This window comes from Lepisosteus platostomus, chromosome 2 (assembly GCF_059453375.1).
Source record: "Lepisosteus platostomus isolate fLepPlt1 chromosome 2, fLepPlt1.hap1, whole genome shotgun sequence".
In the NCBI taxonomy this organism is placed as follows: domain Eukaryota; kingdom Metazoa; phylum Chordata; class Actinopteri; order Semionotiformes; family Lepisosteidae; genus Lepisosteus; species Lepisosteus platostomus.
The window spans coordinates 3,292,978-3,317,336 of NC_142612.1; the positions used below are offsets into that span (position 1 = coordinate 3,292,978).

Genomic DNA, 24,359 nt, shown 5'->3' on the forward strand with positions numbered 1-24,359 from the left:
TTCTTTATTCGTGGGACTTGGGGGAAATAAAAGGCGTTATAGTACTTTGTACTGTATGCTTCCTGAGAAACCTCTATCGCCATTAAAAAAATTCACATCCAGCTGCAAATGTGCCTTTTTGGATTGAGATATATATATATGTGTGTGTGTGTGTGTGCAGTCCTTAACCATTCAACGTTTCTTGTAAAACGCCTAGTCTTCATTTTTTTAAGGAGCCATGATCAGAAGAAAGCATTTCAGCGGAGTGAGAGTCAGCCGCAGCCCGGACTCGGTCCGGAGAGCTGGGCGAAGAGGGCGGGATTAGGGGTGAACGGGAGCCCACTCAGAGCACAGACACGCAAGCACGTTTTTGTTTAACCCTAGGCTGCCTGTCATTGGAATAATGCGGGAGAAAACTGGAACACCATGAGAAAACACAGGCACACACCGGTAGAGCTTGCACAGTACATACAGGAGACACACTAGTCTCGCATTGTAACGTTCAAAATATACCGTGTAAGACGTGAACTCTGCTCCAATGCGACTATTAATCCAAATCCATTTAATATGCAACACAGAAACTTTTGTTAACTGGAAGACAAATGAGGTGCTCATTGCTAATGTGGGTACTAACGAAAGTGGAAATCACATTCAAGTTTCTACAAACTCCGCACCTCACGTCTCATTTTTTTTCCTTGTTCTTACACAACAGCCACGGGACACGCTAGCACACTGACTTCTGTGGCCGCAGAGTGATTACTGGTAACCTTTCCAGAGCTCTTGCACTATGTTGGAACGCTGACTCAGCGGAATTCTTGTATTGTGATATTAGGCCTTGTGTTCTCTTTTCATACAGTCAATGACAACACTGTTGGTTTGACCTCCTGCTGAAACTTTGCAAAATTTAAGGAATGTGCAATATAATAAGATAAGATCACTTTATTGGCCATATACAATTTCATGTATTAGGAATCTGTCTTTTCTCATACCCCAGCTTGCTCTCCATGAGACACACAGACAGGGAGAGAAGCTTGGGGTCAGAGCGCAGGGTCAGCTCAGGGGCCCAACGGAGTAGGATTCCTCCTAGAAGTCTCATTAAATACAGGTGAAACACTTTCAAACACTGGATAGGATAACCCATTTGTGCTCTGTATTGGGAATGTACAGTATATTTCTTTTAAATGTTAGTTCATTTCTGAATTAAAGAAAACACACAGAGCACAAAATTATTATGCCTGAGCTCATAGCTCCTCGATGATAGTTTGGCAAACATAGGTTGCTTAGGTAAAAGAAATTACTTGGCTCAAAAGTTTAATTAAGGCAGTTATCAGTTCTACTCACTGAAGGGTGCAGACGTGATACGAGGTTAGAAGAAAAAATCAATCTGCTCACTAAAATGGCAACAACAACAATAATAATAAAGGGCTTTTCCAAGATGGAAACTATTTTAGAAATACATTTTCGAAAATGCCGTGCAATTGAAAATCAAGGAAAAATCATGACTCAGACTGACTGGGGAAAAGCCAGAAATCTAGACAAAGAGTCTTTTTGTGGCAGAAACCAAGACAGCTACAGCACTGTTGTCTACTGCTGTTATAAGCTTATTCCTGGACCTTTAACAGCCCAAACACCAGTGCAGTGAAAAATATCTGTCACGATCTCGGTCCCTCCTCTTAAGGGTGCTTATTTTACCTGATTACGCGCACCTGCCCCCTGTTCTGTCTCCTTATCTAAACCTGGTGCTCTTGCTATTCCTGGCTCAGCACTGGGAGATGGACACCTGGAAGTCCGCCTATCAGCCGGTCCAGGAGAGACGCACCGGTTTTTAACCTTGTTTGTCTCGGATGGATCTCCCGGTTTTGGACTCTGGACTGCCCCGGATTCTGATTTTGTTTTCCTGCGCCACACCCCCCCCCCCGAGCACTAGATCACCGTCGTCACGCCCCCCCTGTCTGTCTTGTAACTGGCTCCTGTTACAATAACGTCTTCACAATGCCGACAAAATAAACAGTTAAGGTCCATCTCCTGGCGAACATTGGTGCGGCCAGTCTTAATGACTGGCTGTAACTCCCTTTATTGGACAATTGATGGTGATGCTGTAGAATTAAATCTCAGTGCTTTATAAACATGATAAAAACATTACATTCTTATAATAAAACTGCAGCTAGACTGTGAATCACGTTTTGTTAGAAAATATAGAAAACATAGGTACCTTTAGCATACTGTATATACGCTTACAGTGTATGTTTTCTGATTTTTACACGAAAAAAAGGCAAAAGAAAGCATATTTAGTCCTGTAACTGTGCTATGCTGCATGTAACGGGAGTCAGAGATGTTTTCTGAGAACATAAATAGAGACAGTTTTTTTTAACAGTCAATGTGAAGTAGCTTAAAGATACTGATACAAAAAGAAGGTTACGAAAAATAGAGAACACCTGGAAATACTGGAAAAAGACTGAGCAGGTTAGTCAATAATTAGAATGAATAATCATAACTCCCGAATTATAAAGATATGCCAAGAATAAACCCAAGCAGTTGGTAGAGGGACCTGAGATCATTTGTTCTCTGGCACAGCTTTGGCAAAAAGAACAATAAGTCAAGCACACTGGGATAAACTAATATTAATTAACAATGGCAGTGACTCACACTTAACAACGCACAACATAACCTACGAGTCACTCTATTTACAAACAAGGAGTCTCAGAGGCCTACATCCAGACCACGCAAAAAACCCCCAGACTGTTACCAAGTATTCAAAGATCCTTTATAACACCTACACAGGTCAACGGGAGAGATAAACCTGTCCAGTAAACTAGACAGCACATGATGTACAGTTAAATATCTCTCTCTAAATCTGAATGATTCAAAGTCAATGGGCGTTACGACCTTAAAAATATGTCTAGGGTTTGACCAAAAGCCACAACATAAAAAGAACACTCGAGAGATCAGCTTCCCCTGGGAAAACAAATCAATTTTATTATCATCGCAAAACCAGGGAAATCGGGAGGGGAAAGACAAAAAAAGAATAAAAACCTAAGAAAAAGCTAACGGACTATAAAAGAAAAATAAACCAACTAGACAGACTAGAACCAGGAAAAAAAGGTGGTTGTGCCCAAACAATAAGGCCATACCAAAATAAAAAAGGTGCATTCTACACTAACCAAACCGAAAACACACAGAATTATCCAACACGTCTTTCCCCAGCCCAAAAACCACACACCGCTCAACTATCTCCGTTCCCCCTGTCCAATCTCTCAGCACCCCCTGTTTGCAGTCCTGTCTTCCCCTTTTAAATGCTCCCACCTCCTCTACTTAATTAATTGGCAAAACCTGGGAAAAGAGGAGAAAGCTATTAAAAAATAAAAATAACACTCTGACCAAGGACCGTAACAATGTGTCTCTCCATCTACATGCCTTTTTATCCCTCTGTTCCTCAGCCTTTAATCGCCCTTAATTATTTGCAGAGAACTTAATTAACCAAGGTAAGCCAGACGATTCCTTTGATCAATGTGACAAAGACCCGATACAACTCAGTAAACACCACAGTCCCTTTCTTGCTCTGAAGCTCCCTAGAACTGTAAATGTTGACACTGGCCAGGTTCCAGTTCTATTGGGCATCTTTAGCCAGCTCAGTGTAAAAAAGGGGTAAGACAGGGCTATTATTCATCTTGAAAGATAAACTGGGAAGCACAAACGACCTTTATCGAACAGTTCAATGCAGACCAGTCCCCAGGTGTACAGTATGTTCTGTACGTTTATTTCTACTGCTGTGTCGAAAATCAACAGACAAAAAAAAGTCTAAACAATAACAATATTTTTACACAAAGTATGTACAGGCACTGAAAAACAATTTCCTGTTTCACGTTTAATTTGGAAGGGTGCTCTCCAAAGAAAACCTGTATTGAAAATGTTTTGTGGGAAAAGGACTGTGTTCTGGAGAAGCAGAAAGTACTGCTTTACTCTGTACTGTACAGTATCAACTCGAGTCAATTAAATGCTGTCGTGTTAAACGGGCAAAATGAATGTGAACAGTATTGCAATTGAATGTTTGCTCTCGGCACAGCCGTGTCAGTGACATTAAGGGAAGTCAGGGCAGTGACAAGACATAACCCAGACTTTCAGTGTTGAGCTTCAGCTGTGATAACACAGGGACATGTGCTGTGGGAGTTTTCACTGCTGTTGCATTACTTGTCTCAATACACCACTATCCCAATAGAAGTCATTACTGAAAAGAAACCGCAAAGCCAAAGGAAAGGAAATGACCAAGCGCAAAAACAGAGTGTTGCGCCAGATTGCTCTAGCTTCCTTTACTGTTGGGTGCAAAGGACAGAGAGTGACAGAACTGGTCTTCCTTGTAGTGGACATGTCCTGGCACTAAGCTGTTATGAAGCTGTTATCAGAAGCTATGGTGTGTTTAGTTTACCATCTTGACCAGTTGGAAGTTAAAGAAAACGGATCCAACAGAACACAACCGGATAAGCAGTAAGAAAAAAAAAACGAGATCCACACTCATGCAAGAGACACAAATACAACTCGAGCCGAGAAAGTCAGATGAAAAAGAAAGTGGTCCGTGCCATATGCTGTATGGCTTGATGTAACGAAATCCTGTTCCCCTGTATTCATTTATAAATGCCCCACTCAAATTCAATCAGCTTTGAGCCGTGAAATCCGAACCAAAGGACTTCAGTGGAAAGTACATGGACGCACGTTTTAAAAACCCAGACCAGGTGGCATGCCTTTTACACAAATATGTATATGGCAATGGCCAAGCTGCTGAAGCAGATACCCTTCTGTCAAGACACAGCTCGATTAGGTCAATTAGCTATTAACAGCCACATGGGCTAGACAGGCCACATGTCATCATCCCATAGATAACTGTTCTTAGGATCTTAAGGAATTGATTTAATGCAAAAGTCTGGAATCAATGTTTCACTGTATTCATGTAGTCAGTTTATGAATACAGTTTATACTGTATAATGGTTGGGTTTAAAAAGCTGTTATACTTGAACTAAAGCAACCACACACCACAAACAGAATAGACATTTCAGCCACTGTGCGCTTTCATTTTAAACTCCCTCTCGTGAACATGTGGGACACGATGAGTTTTCCAGGAGCATTTTTAATAAGAGCTTTGAAACAGCTCTTCTATACAGTATGTAATACTTACAGTATATGTAGGTTACATAGTCTTGTTGGTTGCAATGTTAGAGATTTCTTAAACAAAAGACAGGCATTTTTTTCTGTGATTAGTTTTGAGTAAGGTGCCATTTCCTGACGGCTTCAGAAGAATGTTGTGTTATTTCACACTTTTGTGAAATGGAACGATTACAGGTGAACAGACTTGAACTGTTTTTCTCAGCAATGTCTGGTGCAATGAATTTCGAGTTTCCTGTTCACTGTTCATTATGCACTCTGAAAATATCCACTTATTAAGATGTGATGTTATCCCAAGTGTGTCTTTCAGAAATAAAAATATTGCAAAAATATTGAACCCTATGCATCTCTCAGTTTGTGGCTTTCAGGTTTGCAGTCAAGACACTTTGAAGTTTCGATTAGTATTTGTTACGTACATTTGCCATGATTGCATACATATTCAGACATTCTGCTGTGGCTGAAGTGGGACATACAGTATATACTGCAGATTTTCTTATATACTGTTTCCTTTCCTAATAGAAAATGTCCTTCCCAAAACTCTTCCCAAAGACCTCAGTCAGATGTGAACTGGCACGAATAAAGATGATGTGGAAAGTCAGAATACACTAGAAAATTAAAACCACAGATGGTTGTTCCTTTATACTTTCAGCATTCAGTGCTGTAGGTTTAAACTAAATAAATATTAAATTGACATCAAACCTATCACATATTAACTCATATTAACTCTAATGTGACATGCACTTCAATCAAATTTACTGCCCACACAATGGGTAGTGAATGGTACTTAGTAATTTATTAACCCTCAGGCACAGTGCGTCCATTTGTAGACAATTGTTTGGAATTATGTAAATCCCTCTCTTGTGTGCCACCTTGTGGTTTTTTTTAGATGTTGCTCTTGATGTTTGATATCTCTCTGTATGATGTACAGTACAGTATAGACAGTGATATAGTGGCTTCCTCCTAGAAACAGCTAAAAAGAAAATTCTAAAATCCACTGACTCAAGCAAGCAAGCAAACACTGGCAAAATGTGGGAACCTAACGAGCACGTTGGGATAGACGTCCTAGTGTCATTTGCAACTTTTTCTCCATCCATTTTCTAACCGCTTTATGCGATACAGACGCAGCCTATCCCAGCAAGCAACGGGAGCAAGGCAGGATACACCCTGGATGGGACGCCAGTCCTTTGCAGGGCAGACGTTCAAGCGCTTAAACCACACATACAGTAAGGTGGATGCTGCACACTGGTGGTGGTGGAGGGGAGATTATTATAATTATTATTATTGAATAGTACTGATATTTGACTGCTGCAGTCCTGCAGATTCTTAGTGTCTCAGTTCAGTGCTTCAAGCACTGTAGCTCCTCATCTGCCATATGTGTCTTTAAAACCTCAGCTGCACAGGACAGGGGAAAGCATTGTTTGGACTGCTGTTTCCATGACAGCAGTAGCCTCCAAATGTATTCATTAACCTGATAAACCGTAACTCAATATTGATGCAGCAAAGGAAATGAAGACGCTTCTCGTGATGTTGCAATACTCACTGTATGAATTAAAATGTAATAAAAAAGGTACAGAATGATGTGAATTTTCAGTTCAGTTCAGTTTATTTGTCATATGCACCAGCGCAATTAAATGCTTATTTGCATGTGCGCTCCCATACAAAGAGATTAAAGGAATCACCAAAAACATAAACACTGAACAGCAGCACTACTTCCAGCGAAGTATTGCAAGAGACAGCGAGTTGTAAAAATGTCCACAGTAGAGGGGAGCTGTACCCCAGTGATGGACTGGGCTGACCTGATCACCCCCTGTGACCCCTCCTGGTCAGACAACGAGCTGCTGTGATCCCACACATGAGCACACTCTCGCTCTCAAAGGGCTCAATATATGTAATTACATATAATTTCAAATATACATACGCTGAAAAATACTCTGTCAATTCAATACTAAAGGTAATAGTCAGTTGTTAATCTGGTAGTTTCACTTAGTTTCCAAATCTTGAATCTTCAGCAGGTCACCTTCACTGCAAGTGTATCAAAGCAGCTGAACAGAGAAGTAAAAACTAAAAACTGACTGTACCACTTGAAGATGTGGAAAGTCAGAGAACCATCCAAAGATATGAGGAAAAAAAACGCTTTGTTCTCCAGAGCTCTAGTGACAACTATGAAAATGCCCATGAGTTTTCAAACAGTTTCAACTGTGGAGCCCAAGACATTGAAGGATGGTGGGATGGCTGCTACCCAAATGTGCGTCAGAAAATTGGTCTAAAAGGCAAACACAAGACAACAATCCGGCAGTGTCAAAAATCAAACTGGCCTCATCAGGACATAGTGTAGTGTCTCCATGACGCCCATTCAGGTGAATCTGGGCACCTGCGGAAGGCGAGAACTTGAAAATGATGTGGATAGATGACACAAACGAGAGTTTCTGGTCCTCCCTAGACCTCACCAGAAGCGCAGGAAAGCAAAGCTCATGTTAAAGCAGAGAATGCCACCCTTTTTGTGACGAGACTGACGCTCTAAAGTACGTTGTGATATTTCAGCCAAATACTGTAGCATTCGGTCAGACTGCTCGGGCTTGGTTGCAAACAGAGTTTACAAAAGGATAACAACATGAAGGACACCAGGTTCAAAGACCAGATGGGTGAGAGTGGGAGTTATTGATTGGTACAGTAATCTGTGGAAAGCTCAGATACAGGCTGCACACTCTGGGGAGCCGAGGAGGTTCTGCGGAAAAGGAATGTTTTCCCCATGCGGCATTTAAGAATCGAATAAATGACTACAGGAAGCACCTCCCTCAGAATATCAAAGATAAAGGAAGAGTCAACAATAATGATTGCTGGGGTACAAATACAGTAAATTTAAGCATCCTGCATTTGACAGATGCCCTGTTTATACATACAGACCTTTAGTTTTATTACTCATTTGTATAACAAAACACTGAATGTACGTCAAGGATGTTTATACTAAATCAAGTTTTAGTGACGGCTCATCTGGGATATAAATACATTTAGAGGCTCCGGTGCTTGCTGGAGGCGAACACCTCTTAAGATTTCGCTAAGAAATAATCCTTTTTGGAACGGGGCTTGAACAGATGGTAGAGGAATATGCAGACAACAGAGAGGAAGGTGGCTGTCCCGGTCAATCCCACTATAAGCCACGTCAACTTTGAATCTGGAAAATAGTAAAAAATGGAAAAAGGATGAAAAAAACAGGAAAGATGCTGAAATTCACAGATCTAGCAGAGTACATCACTGAAAATTAGAAAAAGAGGGTCATTTAAAACGCGTCGTTTTTCTTTGTTAGATTTTGTTCATGGGGGCATTTGAGTAATATGAATTCAGGAATGCTAAAGCACGGTTACAACTCGATCCACTAGACGAGAGGCAAGTGTTACAGATTTTGACCTACCTTCTAAATTAACCTGAACAATAACTTCATGGTATCCTTTGCTGTTCTGTGCAACACACTTAATTTCTGCTCTGGTATCCTCCTCGCGCACCTCAGAGAAGATGAGAATGATCTCAGAATAGATAGTTCCATTTTTACTGTACACTCTGCAAAAAGAAGGAAGCCAAATTAACATGACTGTTACACAATGTTTAGATCTCTGCTCCATTTCGTTAAGCATGCTCGGCGCTTTCTGAGTTGCAGCCAGTAAAACGACTCCACACATGTTGCTTGGTGTTGCAGTAGTGGTGCTGTGTTTTGCTTGTAGTTAAATTGAAGAAAGATAGATTTTCAGAGTGTGTTGCACGTAAGAAATTGAGGTTTATGGGAACACAGGGGAATGATGAAGAATATAGATAAGATAAGATCACTTTATAAGCCATATACAATTTCTTGCATCAGGAATTTGTCTTTTCTCATACCCCATCTTGCTCTCCATGAGACACACAGACAGGGAGAGAAGCTGGGGGTCAGAGCGCAGGGTCAGCCATTTATACGGCACCCCTGGAGCAGCTGGGGTTAAGGGCCTTGCTCAGGGGCCCGAGGGAGTAGGATTCCTCTGCCGGCCGCGGGATTTGAACCAGCGACCTTCCAGCCACAGGCGCAGATCCTGAGCCACAGAGCCACCGTGTATGCTAATGATGCCCTTCAAGCATATTTAAGTGTATTTGTGATAATTAATATTTAATTCATAAGCTGATATTTGCCCAGCAGAGGCCCGCATACACTCCGCATACACTGTTTTTTAAATAAAAATGAGAGTGAACGGCTTCATCAACGGGACTAACGGGACTGCGATGTTCAATGAAGAAATGTAAGTTTCTCAAGATTACCTCTTATCCTCCTGCGTGACTCGACCACTCATGAAAGAGTCTTCGATCTCCCGGCCATTCATAAGCCACATGACTTCGGTGGCGTTTTCCAGCTGATGGCCTGTATTCACTCGACAGGGGATTATCAGATTGGAGCCTTCAATGAGCAAAATTAACAGCAACATTAAGAAGTGAATCAACATAGAGACACCAGGGCAGTAATACAATACAGGCACCCCTCCCCGCGTATGGAAGGTTTACAGTATGATCCCCAAAACCTTACAGATACCAAAATCTACCCAATTCGGATTTCCCACTTTTATGGTGTGTTGGCATTTACAAGATACTGTTATGATCACGGTGCTGTAGCGATTCAAAATTAGACCGTTCACGGCACTAGAAAACACGTTTCAGCCGCGATTAACCGGGGATCACTGCGAACATACAGCAGACCTCCGGAGAAGATGGGCTAACAAAGATGTCTGCCTCTGCTTCTGCACGCTGCATGATTACATTTCCAGCTAATGTCAATTTTTTGCATCTCATGAAATTCTATGATTACTGTACCCCAAACACAGTCTTGTACGAAGACTTGGATTTAAGTAAGTCAGGGTAAGTTCAAGGATAAGTACCCTTAAGTGAGGATAGAAACCAGGAACAGTATAAATGGACAAGAGTTAAAAAGCATAGTCATGATCGTTTTACAGCCCAGAGCTCTTGCTCAAGAGTAGACTGACTTATTGTAAAGCACTGTCTCTATTCTTGCTCCAGACTGAACCAAGACAGTTTTAGACAAACAGGAAAAAAAAGTGAAACATTAATTTTTAAAGTAGAAGATGTGTGCTTAAAAGTTGGTCACAAGAGCATTTGAAAGCAGAAGTATTTTTATGTGATATTTTGACCTAAGGTTGCGTCAGCATGCGTAGGCTGCAAAGGAACAAGTAAAGATTTATTCCATGCTGAAAAGAGAAGAAACACAATGTTCAGCTGTGCAACCTTCTTCGTAACTGCACTGTACTTAAAATTGACAGATACAATTGCAAATAATATGAGGGTAATCCTAACAATTATAACACACAGTATAATAATAACGTATAACAGTTTGTAATAGTAATGACTTACCAAGTCTGCTCACAAAGATGACATTAACTGGATAGATGATCCTTGGAGCAGGAATTTCATCTGTCACCAACACAAGATACTGAAGTTAGTGTTCACAGTATACAGTACCATTCATCAGCCTGATCACTTCATATTCACTATGTAGAAAAGGTGAAGCTGTCATTATTCAAATTGGAGAGCCTCTTTAGAAGAAGGTATTGGATTTGTCACAGGCAGCAATGTTTGTTTTATATATCTAAAGACTAAATAAGGAAGTAATATAATTTCAAGATTGATTTATTAGTAAATATGTAACATGACTGCCTGACATCTCGTATCACATACAGGTTAATAACCTTGCACTAACATGGAACCTTTTTTAAATTATAATTGACATAATAATTATAAAGTTCTCGAAAGAATTTTCTGAATTATATTTAGGTGCAGTTAAACTTGATCAAGACAGCCTGATCCATACCGTGATTTTGGAGTTATCCTCCTCAATATTTGTATTACCTAGGCTATTGATATATATTTCCGCACCACAGAAAGCAACATTTACAGATCCACCCTGAATCAATAAAGATCCTGCTAACCCATTTTAAGTTCCTCAAGGCTTGGCAGTGAGTGATGAGGGCTAGATTACCCACTTGTTCGGGCTAACTTCACACAAACACTGGCTGCCCCATCTGGGGATAATCATAATCAATGGCTTTTTCTGTCCAGACTGCCATACCTATCAACTTTATCTTCACAGTCGACTCATGTGATCCCAGACCGTTTCTGGCAATGCATTTGAATTCCGTACTGACATCCTCTTGGCGTACTTGAGAAATGATTAGGTCTAGCCCAGCAAAATTGCCCTCTGGCTCAGTGAGCACACTGTAAAGAAAAACATGACCTTAGGTTAGCGTAACTTTTCCCAATGACTCATGAATAGGCATGGGTATGTAATTGTAACCGTGCAGATTTTGTGGATTGAGGAAAAAGCAGAAACTTCCCCATATATTTCATCGTCACTCTCACGATGGCAGCACACTCAGAAATTTAACTTATCATATTGTTTCAGACAGATTGGAACTCGAGCGTCCCTGCTTGAGTGCCTTACTCAGAAGGTTTGGAGCAATGGGTACTGTTTGGCAGAAGTAGTTCCAGTAGGGAGCTGCGTCAGCATGCGTGGGCTGCAAAGGAACAAGTAAAGGTTTATTCCCTGCTGGAAAGAGGGTGTGAAGAAGCCAAAGAAGTCTCCACAGCTGATACGCTGTGTTTTTTTTTCCTTCTCTTTTCAGCCTGGAATAAACCTTTACTTGTTCCTGTTTGGCTGTATTGGCGTAGCTGTCCTGGGGTCAGCAAGCAAGGGAACATGGAGGACGATACTGACGATTAAAAGGAGTCCTAATACTTTACTCAGGCTAATTAACTCAACTGTAAATCATTAAGACCGCCGTGTTAAAGAGTAAAACACCCAACAGTGACTGGGCCATTGGGAATGTACTATAGCATAAATACAGGCCCAGGCATAGCAGTTAAGAGAGGAGCAGACAGGAGACAGGAAGACAGAACAGGGAGGTGAAGAAGGACCATTATCATAACCATCATCCTCTTCTTCATTGGACATTAGTGCCATGAGAAGGTGGCTCCTTGAAATCTGATTCCTTTATTGAGGAATCCACAATCTAACAACATCTCACCTCTTTGAGTCCTGCCTTGGGGTCTAAAGGAGAACAGGGAGTCCCATTCATTTGTGAGCTCCTTTCTAGAGAGGGCTGTTTAGTCCTAAAGGATCCAATTTGTTTATTAGGACCTGTGTGTTCTCTCTTTGGCCTGTTAAGGTGTTTTATGTATTTAGAACATAGAACAGAATTTATGGTTTTCTTTGTCTATAGAAAATAGGCTCCTGGTGCTCACTGATCTGTGAATATCTGTGTATAGAGTAACTGGTGTATGTTGTGCAGTGTTCTGTGATTATATACCTGTGTTATTTGTTGTTAACAAATACTTGTCTAAGTGTGGACCTGATTATTAATCTATTCTATCAAGCTGTGTCAGAGAATAATGGACACAACTGCCACATAATACTCAGTATTCCTTGACTTTAGGTGGTAAGATTTATAAAGACTTTACTCAGGATAATTAACTAAACTGTAATCACCCTCTCATATTGTAACAATAACAATAATTTGGGAGAAAAAACACACTATTACTTGTAATTTAAATGTAATTTCACACATCACTCTAAAACACCCTTTGCACAAGAAGAGGATGATGTAAATTATGTAAAGTGAAGGCAGACATTTCAGGCACCTCTTCTTCAGAATTTTCAGTTCACGTTTGGCACATAAAAGAAACTTTTACTGAAGAAAACCTTGTCTAGCAAGCTGTGTTTCTAGACAGTAAAGGCCATGGATCGATTAAACAGGCAAGCGATGTGTTACTCGCTGACGTGCAATACTTCCCTGCAGTCTCGGCTATGACCCAGGACCAGTTTGGTTGAAAGGCTGTGTGATCCCTGTGTAAGTTAATTGGATTTCACTCTCCCTAACCACACCATCTCCCACCATCAGGAATGGGTGAAAACCAGATATGGGGGGAACACGCGGGAAAGATTCGTGCACTCAGGGAACTATATTTTTGTAACGCACGTGGAACCAGAAATGAAACATACTGAGATACTTGTGCCTATAAGGAATATGCATGGTCACAGCGCACTGAAAAGAACTTACTATTCCGGGCCTTCTGTCACTCTCTTATCAGGAAAATCCATGAATACGTATGAGTTATTTGCCAACCACATAATGTAAGGTTGCTGGGTGGTCTGGAATCCCATGAACACTTTACAGGGTACTAGTAGTGTGGATCCTGCAATAGAAAATGCGTTAAAATGCATTAGTGACTGGTTACAAATAAACGTTAACATTCTGTCCAAAGTTATTAAGAGTTTCTAAAGTGCGTATTATTAAAGTTAGTGCAGTTATTAAATTCCATATACCGTTAAAAAGACATACTACATCTACTACAAATTTAAATTTGTTGCAATAATGGTAAATACAATTAGAAGGCTTCTCTCACATTAATTTTAATAATATGTTCAGAGCAAGTGGACAAGATGGTAATATGCATATGTAAAAGTTTAAGAAGCATTAAGATATTTGCAAAAAAAACTTGAGAGGGCTATAACATCAGCAGTCAGTAAGTTTGGAAACAAAGGTCCCAGAAGAGAACGTATCAGGTGGCTTTTCTTTGTTAAAAAAATACATAATGCGAGAACTCCGGCCATTGAACACTGAATCTTGTATCTAGGCTCTTAGAACCACTATTCTATCTAAAAGACAATACATTTTTGTTTTTGTTTGAAGCTGAGCATACATCATAAATGCTCATATAAATTATAAAATTATAATATAAAATAAATACTTTTTAAAGGAGTGCTATACTATTCACATGTTTAAAATATTCAGTTTTAAACCAAGGAAACCCAAACATCACACCAGACATCAATGTTGTGTTTAAATATGATTGTTTGACCCTCTGCTATCTTTGGTCTGCAAATAATTTTGAATTGTTACAACATCTAACGGCTCCTCTTAGAAGCAGTATGAAATCAACACTTAAGACTAGATTAGAAAGACCACATTCCTAAGAGACCAGAGCCCTGTATGAGAAAATGAGGAGTCAAAAAGCAACTTGACTCCACTCAGAAGGTCATGAGAAAGAGAGGTTACAAGTAAAGCTACAATTCTAGAAACTCCTGTGTAATGCAGACAGGGAGAGATGAAGCTACTCCTGCTTCAGTCATTTCATTTTCATTTTCAAGCTTACTGGCAATCCAATGTAAACATACTTCTTCAGGAATACATTGGGCCCTCAGTATTGTTTGGCTTTACTTACCTAAAGAGGTCTCAACTGTGTTGTTCAGAGGATTAGTTATGTGTGGTTTCACTGGCTGGGCTTTAAAAAAAAAGGTTTACCATCAATTTCCCGCTGGCATCATTACAGAAAATCAACAACACAAAAGTCCTTTTAAATGCTTGGTTATTCAGGAAACATTTGTTTTTCCAGACCCATATAGAGTAAGCTAAACTAGTCTCCCACCAAGGCAGCCAAAATGTCCCTTCTCATTGCTTTAAGTGTCCTCTTCGAACCCGTCCAATTCAGTCTCAGGCGATTTCACAGCACAGAAACTGCCTCTGTTAAAGTTACTAATGATCTTCTGATGGCAGCTGATTCTCATTCTTGATCTCCTAGACCTCAGTGCTTCCTTTGACACTGTTGAGCACATTTTACTCTCAGTGTCTGGAGTGCCTGACACTGCTCTTAAATGGTTCAACTCTTGTCTTACTCATCGCCAATACTTGTCTCTCTTGGGGGTTTTAGTTCCCACTTGGGCAGATATTAAAATCACACAGTTTATGATATTAAGGAACTGAAAATCATGGCATGAACAGAACCCCTTTAGGCTGTACCTGCGAAACTGTGTGCTAACTTAGGCTGTCCAAGACAGACTTCAGTGAGACAACCAAAAAATCTTTAGTTATTTAAGGAAAATTTGAGACATTTGATGTTAATTAAATACTTCAATATCAACTCACTGAAATTATGCAAGGGACTCAGGAAAGAATTTGTAATTTCATAAAAAAATTTAATAAAGTAAATTAACAAAAGGCTTTTATCCCACTGTCAGGAAGAATTTTTGTATTAACAAGAAAACAGAACCCTATTTATGGTTGCTATAAGGTAAACATTTCAATGCTTTTTATAAATACCTGTAATCTGCAGTTTAATTACCCTTGACACTTTATAGTGTGTGTTGTTAAATGGAAAATTTAGCTCGCATGTGTAATATCCTTCATCGCCAGATTTCACATCTCGAATGAGGAGAGATGTCCCGGTCTTCTTGTAACGTGTTTTGTTTTGCGAGGCTGGAATAGGGGTGGATTCCTGAAACAAATACAGACATTATAAATACATTTTGTACGAATTTTGTATGTACAAAATACATTATATTGAAGCTGGCTGCACTCTCAAGAGATGAACATAGTCATTGTAAAATCGTTATCGATACGGTCACAGTAACAGTACGTAATCTTTCAGATTGAGCGTGAAAACGAAGTCCCAAGTCAAATGACACGCAAAAGGACTTTCTACCTTGTACCACTTCAGCTCCTCCGTCTTGGCGCTTTTCATGTATTCTGTTAAACGGGGGCAAAACACTCTTCCGTTGCTGCCGGAGTCCGCCGTGTTCGTGAACGAGAGGTCGTTCAGATTATCGTGTTTGCTCTCGTAGACCCTCAGAGAGAAAGGGCTGACGAGGCAGTAGGAGGCATTCCTGCGGAAGGGACATGAGAGACATCAGCCCCAGGACGGTACCATACAGTCAGCCCCCATCCCTGGTCGATCCAAACCTCCCAAGACCCGATTTCCCATGGGAATGCTTTCGGCTGGGGGGGAATCCAGCACGGACCTACTAAAAACAAGATGGCGGAACTCCCAGATGAAAATAACTGCAGATTTATTATGGTAAGGTTTTTATACACAGTAGATGTTCTCATTTTTTAAAACCTAACGTTTGTTAATGTCCATCGATTCAGTATACAATAGGATATGAAGGGAAGACACACTGGCACCACTGTTAGTGGTGGGAGGTGGGCGGTGTGGAAAATGCACGGGTATCATGCCGGTAGGCGCGTTTTGATGGTGTAATCATCTTCAGTCCTTTTACTCTCGGCGAGTCGTCTGTCTCAGGTACAGGATTAGACAATAGAGATATTCTAGAGATGCAGTAAGTATGAGACCACGGGGCTCAGCATTGCTGCCTCACAGCGCTGGGACCCTGGGTTCGATTCCAGATATACAGTACATGCGTGGGGTTTGTGTGCTCTCCCGGTGTCCCTGTGGGTCTGCTCTGGGTGCTCCAGTTTCCTCCCCCAGCCTGAAGACATGCGATAGGTTAATTGTCTACCGGGAACATTGTGTGTGTTTGTGCCCTACAATGGACTGGCACCCTGTCCAGGGCGGATCCATCGCCTGCTGGGATAGGCCCCAGCCCCCCTGCAAACATGGACTGGATGAAGTGGTTAGAAAACAGATGGATGGGAAGTTGGGGAAGATGGGAGATGCTCAATGGTGGGAAGTATGTTGAGACAATGATTTCCCAGCTGTCTATGTTTCACCTAAGTGTCAGTATTTTCCCTTTGCACGGCGGGTACTTCCAGACTATACTGTCCTGAACACTCTGCCAAGCTGTCTGTTACTGGCCACACTGGTGTGCGTTAAAGTAAGGACTGGTAGCGTCCTCAGATAAATGTCTCTAATACCACATTCATGGTGTGAGCTTACGAAAGCATGAACACAAGTCATGAAACCCGGAGGAGCCGGAGCGACCCTGCAGGAGTGAAAAGACTACAGTAAACTCCTCCTCAAAGTTATCCAGACAGCAGACGGATTGTCGGGATACGAAAACACTTGAACGTCATGGTGTTAGAAATACCATACATGCAACTGTTCTTTTTTTTTTTGCAAATGAACACTGAAATTCATACCAGTCTTTACTTTTGATTTGTTTCTATCACCACCCGTTGAAAGTACACCTTCATACTAAAACAGCTCTCAAACTCTCTTATCTCCCTCAACTCTGTCTGAACCTGTTCTGTCTTCCCTGTTGGTACTTTTTTGTCGGTCATGTTGTATCAGACTGTGCCATAAAACAAATTCCCCCCAGGGGATAATAAAGCTTGAATTGAATGGACAGTATGAATACATTTCGGGGCCACAGTATGTGCATATATAGGCTTTAGAGGTGGTTCAACTGCACTTAAGTGTACAAGAGTGTACACAATGTCTAAATCATGCACCGTGCAGAAGGCAAATTCCCGAGAGCTGGAGTCCTGCAGATTTTTTATGTCTTCTTCAAACCAGCAGCAGCTGAAGAACTTTTAAAAGTATTAAATTGTTCCAATTAAGATAATGATGATGATGAGCTTAATCAGGCCATAAAGAGCAGAGAAGGAAAAGACAACCTACTGATACTGCACTCTTCTGGGAATGGGGTTCTACAAGACTGCTTGAAATAATCGGATTCCATTTCTTCCAAAACCCGACACAGCGCAGCAGTCGTGGAGGGGGCTGGAGACTGACCTGAGAATGCAGCTGTAGTTCCCAGAGTCTCTGACCACAGCAGGTAAAAACCACAGCAGCTCGCCCTGCGTGTGCACCCTGCCTCCTTGCGCGGAGATGACCTGCCCGGCGGAGTTGTTGACCCACTGGAAGGTGAAGCCCGGTTCCGCAGAGCGACCCAGGTACCTGGCCAGAGAGTGGCACTTCAGCACCACTGCCTCCCCCTGCAGGGCGTACAGGGTGTCCTCGGGAGGGAACTGGACACACTCTGGAAAGGAAGCAGTGGAGACAGGAATGTCAAGGAAACAGCAAGCTCTCATTTCCCCGAAAAAAATCCCCAACACTGCTTTTTTTCTTCTGTTTTCAATCCTAAACAGTTGGCAATCACCAGGTGGGGAGGTTTCAAAACTTGTAACAGAAGCCTCAGCTCTTCCTAATGCTTAATGTGAATCACGTAGTCAGAAGAAGCCAGGTGGCTTTTTTTCTTCAGAATACTTGATGTGACGTGTACTTGACTACTGCCATTCAACACTGAATCTTGAATCTAGGCTCCTAGAACCACTCTTTTCTCTATAAGTACAAACAAAATTCATTTTTGTTTGAAGCTGAGCATACATCCTAAACTCTCAGACAATAAAACATAAAATGCCTTTGCCTGTTGAACCCTTTGGGGGAGAACTTGTGCAAAACAGCAACGGGCATTAAAAAAATTGAAATGAACATTCCTGTCTATCTTACTTCAAACCTACGTAAAACACACCTTTAGCTGTGATTAATTTTACTACCTGTGGGATTTGGTTTTTAGACCTTGGTACGTACCTTTGGTGGGCATCTGAGGGAGTCTGAAAGCAGAGGCTCTGCTCACAAGTGACACGATAAGCAAAGCAGGAGAGACCAAGTGGGGCTGCAGAGGAAACGGAAACTGTCAAAGACTTCATTGTGAAAGGACAAACCGAGATAAAACACACAGTGGTTCTCTCTTGTGGCACTGGTTATTTTGATTAAGAAACCAATGGAAAATCTCAAAGAAAATCTTAGTGCTCCTTAAGATGTGCCGTCTTTCCGGACACAGAACTTCTAAACTGATGAGAAGGACAGGTCAAGCAGAGAGGGCTGCTTGCAGAACAGGCACCACAAGCATAATCTTAACGAAGACGACCATTGTCTCCGAACTAAAAACACTCTGGACAAAGCCTATCTTTAACTCTGTAATAATCTTAATGTGTCAATTGAAAAAGCCATTTTTGAAGTAGGGCATTTACTGGAGCAATCTGAGTGACATCAAAGGTACAACAGTAGTGCCCCATCCAGTAACTGGAACCCAGGACGCTCCAGGCAGAGCGCTAATCACTACTCCACACCGCTGCCCCCGAATTGATACACAGTACAGTACACAATAATCTCCATACACAACTGCCTTCCCCATTCGACAGCTGTAGAAAAGTGCTTCAGCATTTTTGATTCAACAAACAGGGCTGCACATTGATTTTGTTTTTAAAACATCAAGAAACAGCCCCATATTTGGATACGTGTTTGCTGTTCCTGTAGGTGAGATGGTTGCATGCACAGTCTTTGTAGGAGGCAGTGAAAAAATGAGCTAGATGTAGTCAACAATGCTTGACCAGGAACACAGTAATAACAGATTCGTACATTGAACAGGAAATAGAGGAAATGAATGGAAAGTTCCAGATCCGATGACAAAAGCCCTTTGCATCATAAGGTTACTGAAAACACCTCAAGGTGTGTGTGTGAGATGTCCACAATATCTTTGTCATGATTTGACCTGCAGCTTAGTAAATTACAAAGGTTCTGTACCTCCTGGATTTACAGACCTTGAGTTTCTGTTACACAGTTAGCAAAAACGGTTCGGGACCAGATGATCTTGATTAAGTCCCTTCAGTTCTTTTTAACCAGTAATCTCAGTATTTATTACAAAGCCAAGCACAGAGGTTAAAATGTCTAGGACGTGCAACAGACCAGCAATTCTAACATACCTAAGGCTCATTTTAGGACATTCTTTCACTCCACTTTAGCACTTAAGGAATCTGGTGCTTATATTCAATACTGCGAGTGACGTTTCCAAAGCCTAACTTACTACTGTACATATAATAGATGGCCGCATGTGTGGTTTAAGCATGTAGAATGTGTGATGATTGTACTTCATGTGATTCCTGTAACGTGCTGTCCTTAATAACATTCATATATAGTGCCTTCAAATTTATCCTAAATATGTATGAGAGAACGTCTAGCACTTAAATTTGTCTAGAAAACAGGAAACATAAAATGGAACAATGCAGATATACTTATTTTTCTTTCCTCCATAATTCCTGAAATTATATAAGATTTCAAAACAGATATGCTCTAAAATCTGGAACACCATCTAAAGGGGTTAAATTGGAAAAAAAAGAGATTAAGTAAGAATCTATGTGTACTATAGATTCTGAGTCATTTAACTGTGTAAATACAAAAGAACAGAATACAGGTAAAAGTGCAACAATTAAGCCTCTAAGACTGGATACTGTTAGTAATTCAATTAAATAAAAAAAAATCTCAGAATAACCAAGCAGCTACAAATGTCAGAAAAGTCAGATTTTTTAGATTTTATATTTTAAAAATGTCATTTCTCTGGAAAGTATCATGCAATATATAAAACAGGTCCCTTACCTTATCCCAGAGAAGCATGTTATTAAATCAGGAAAGACACTTTACAATAATGTTCCTTTTCTTGGATGATCAGAATGACAGCAGGGGAACCTGACTGTGACATTTATAGACTTGTATACTACACAAGGAGTGGAAATTCCTGGGCATTTCTCAATCAGCAGAAACACTGGCATATCTTCGGTTTCAGCTGCAACACATGCTGAAATGGACATAAAGCAATATTCTGTGTGAACCACCTAAGGGAATGATAGCAAATGGGCTCCATTCATAAAAAAAACACAAAAGCCTTTCCCATCACATTCAAGACACTAACATGTTTTTTTTTTCCCAGAATGTGGTATGAGCTTCCTTCATGTGCATAATTTTAAAGCACAGCACGTTTCTCATTTCATGGGTAAAATTCGAGAGCTGTCATTTATAAGTCAAAACAGAAATCATAACTGATGCATTTTCTCCTGAAGGAAAAAAAATAGTCAAAGTGGACTTCACAGCTTTTTCTTGAGAGACAGAACATGAATCTCAAAAGGGCAGATGTGTATCTACAGAATGTCCAGCATTTAGGCTTGTGACTAACAAAGTACATAACCCTGAAAATCATGCTATCGTGCTGTTCTTACTGTGTTGTTATACTGTGCTGCAGTTACCTGATTGTGGCAGATGTGTGTAATTTTATATTTTATTTTTCATATTTCTGTCGTTTAAATTTGTCTGGATTCATTTATTTATATGTGGAAGTGCAGGTTACTCCTTTGGAATTGCTCATTATTATCGGAAGACAACAGCGAAAAAAAATCCTACCCTCCCACACCACAACACCACAAAAGGATTTTGCTTCAAGAGAAGATGTGGACAAGTTAAAGGTGGAGACATTTTTAAAGGGTTTAAAAGCTTGAGAATTGGATTGAAATAAGAAATGTGTGGCTAGAATTGCCATGCTGAGCTGATCTCGCAACCATAAAGAGATTTCATATTTAAAGCCCGTTAACAACACAGAAAACCAAAATGCATCCGGTCATCACAATGAGTTTGTTATTTTAGCGCTAAGAGAGCACAAAAGAGATTAGTCAAAAACACAGCTCCTAGGATTGAAACCACTTGTGAATCGTAACACCAGTTGTACAGCAGATTTCCATGTGGCTTTTTAATAATTGGCTAGAATTCATGGTTTGTTCTTTTTGAAAAGCCTTAGCACCAAAACATTTCGCAAACGCAGCCCATCGCATCTGGAACAGTATGTTTAGGAACATGCTAAGGTATTGTGAAGAAAGGAAGGAAGCTGGTCTAGCCTTCCAGTTCCTCAAACAGCCTGCACCGCTAACCAGAAATGCTATTTTAACGGTTTATTAAGTGCTGAAAGAGCAAAAAAAAAAAACCAGAGCCATCCTTTTTGTAGCTAAACACCCCCAATCTTTGGGTGCCGCCATATTCCTTTTCCTCAATATCTGGACAGGATATCCTGCAGCCCTCCGGCGTGACTGGATCCTGGTCTTTCTGTACATTATGAGTAGGAGGCTGTCTGCCTCTCAGATCCAGGGTGCCGAGGGGAGGACAGTGTCAGGTCAGACTGCTGATGCCGCCGACAAAGCGCTGTCCTTATGACTCCGCTGGGGCTGCATGTCTTCTTTGGGCGAGAACGCCAGCAGGGAAGGGGGACGATTTGTTTCTAGAAAATCTAGAAGCAAAAAAACAAACAAACAGGGGCCTCAGGTTAAGACTGGGTATAGATGAATATCAACAGAATGCTTTCCTTAAGTATTCCAGGGGCTGTTCATCTGTGCCGTGTGTAGGCTGAATTGGGATATTACAGACTTCAAACTTCTGAGGCAAAAATGCAGTTTGCCTCCAATTTACAAGGAAAATGTATTTTTTTATTTCAAACACCCATTTTTTAATCCATTTTACTGCCTCCCAAGCTCGATTAATTGCACATTCTTGAAGCATTATTGTGCTACGTGCCTCTCGTGTTTAACAGACATGTTTTTTTCCCTGCAATACTGATTAAACTCGACACTTTGAGCAAGACAAGGCCCAGAGGTCACAGTGCTTGTCTGTGCTGGAGCTGCAAAACAATCAGACTTATTCCTGCTCCTGACATGTACTGACTCCATTAAGGCGCTCCCCTACAGGAACTCTGTGTCCCTACTCCTAAAAGTTGCAGGAAGTTCACACTTCCTTATCTATAACAATTTCCTGCGCCTTCAATTTGCATCGCTGAAAAAACAATGTGTGCAGACAAACGTTTAATTATTTCACAGTTGGCTACATTTCAGAGGCATGACAACAGAGGATGTGGCAGAGCTTTTAAGAGACAGTCCCATGGAAATGGTGGATGACAGCTTCACGGAATGTCCTGGAGAAGATTTAGATCTTTCCTTGGAGTTTGTTGCACGTTTTCCTCGACGTCTACTCAGTTCCTACGCAAACGTGACCCACTATGTAAAAATAACCAACGTGCCCTGATAGAGACCAGCCGAGTCCCAGCAGACAGACAGCAGCTTTGCAGTATTTAGGGCTCTAGATCCTAGAAAGATAAATGAGAACACAAGACCAAAACTGACATTTCTGAGTCACTCAGTGATACCTCCCTACCATGAGTGGCAGGAACCTCCAAAATCCAATGATTCAATAAAGTTGTGTAATGGAGTTGCGTGCTGTGGGAATTCAATTTGAAGCACGTTTCACAGTGTTGCCCAATTAAGCTTCCCGTTGCATGCTTGCAGGTTGTCATGCACAGAACACCAGTAAATGTCGCTTGTCCTGTCCAGACATCCTTTTTACCAATGTCCCCGCGCAGACTAAAGTGTTGTCCAGAGGCTGGTACTCCCTGGTGCCCGGTGTCCTCCAGGTGTGGCCCCAGCTCACTGCAAGCTTCTAAGGATAAGATGGTGATTGAAAATGGACGGATGGACATCACACATCATGAAAACTCAATCAACATGGACTTTCTGTGACGGGGGGGCAGTTTTAATCGAAAAGCATGGACTCAAAAGCCATGTTCCGTTTGCTCTGGGGGAAACCGCACAAGCACGGCTCGGCGTGCTGCGGGTTATTGGGGGAACCAATCCCAAAGTGGTGGCGCGCGACATTCCCAGTGGCTGGAAATCAAGGGTGGAGGACACTGGCGTTCAAGCGGGCTGGCTCCCATGATCCTCCAGGGCAGCATCCACCGTCACACCAGCTCAACCCATGGCGTTCATTTCTGACGTGGAAGTGACGCAGTCCGGCCGGCTCACGGCGTACTGCGAGGTTTCAGTCACAAATCAGGATTGAGAAACAAGCTCGTTTCGGATGGCATTTACGAAATCGAGAAAACCAGTGCCAATTCCAGTTTACAAAAACCCTCAGGCCTGATTTGTTTTGCTAAAGACCGCAAGAGTGACCCACGTTTTTGTCACATCCATTCCCTTCATTATACCCACCACAATCTGCAGTGTTGAATTTTTTTAGTCCTGTTTAACTCTGCTGTCAAAAACCTCAACACTGGAAGACAGAGCTGCACTGGCACCTGTCATGAGCTGGCCACCATCGTGACTAGGTCACCTGTAAACCACAAACAAAGACCCCTCTATTTTAGTTTGCTTTTTTCAGATGTTAGAAATATTTCAGCATAATGGTAAAATAACATTTCAAAATGAGAACAAATGTGTACAAAAAACATTAGGGTAGAGCCATCCTTGTTTCAATTAACACATTTCAACAACCATCCTTCCTGTTTAATTGCTACATGACACAGTCTGAATGCATGTGCTGATAGTAGTTATGTAGGCACTATGTGGCAGCAGTTTTATCCAAAATGACAGACAGACACAAACTAAACTACAGCATACACCAGCAGGTCCTGCCCCAGGGTCATATTTAGCATAACAGGACTTCACAGAAAATGACAGAGCACACAAGTGAGAGGTCAGCTCAGATATTGATCAAATCCAGGACTTATATCAGGAACCTCTTAGTAGCAAAAGTATTTTCTTGGCCACTGTTCACTTAGACTCCTGGTAAATGTCTTCATTCTTGCACATTATGGTGTCTTTTGTGACGTTAGCCTGCTGGTGGCTCTCAAGCAATGGTGTGTTAAATGAAGATGACAG

General features: G+C 41.3%; 1 protein-coding gene across 1 annotated transcript; it reads right to left on the reverse strand.

The window, feature by feature from the left end:
- Positions 1-6,717: 6,717 nt before the first annotated feature.
- LOC148675709 (interleukin-1 receptor type 2-like) lies at positions 6,718-20,684 on the reverse strand. Its single transcript, XM_088645883.1, has 12 exons — positions 20,272-20,684; positions 18,427-18,511; positions 17,629-17,875; positions 15,640-15,820; positions 15,258-15,432; positions 14,383-14,442; positions 13,218-13,353; positions 11,231-11,376; positions 10,516-10,575; positions 9,415-9,550; positions 8,543-8,688; positions 6,718-8,305 (listed from the first exon to the last, which is right to left on the reverse strand). The coding sequence occupies exons 1-12, from the start codon at positions 20,287-20,289 to the stop codon at positions 8,178-8,180; spliced, it is 1,518 nt and encodes a 505-aa protein (XP_088502009.1). The 5' UTR covers positions 20,290-20,684; the 3' UTR covers positions 6,718-8,177.
- Positions 20,685-24,359: the final 3,675 nt, after the last annotated feature.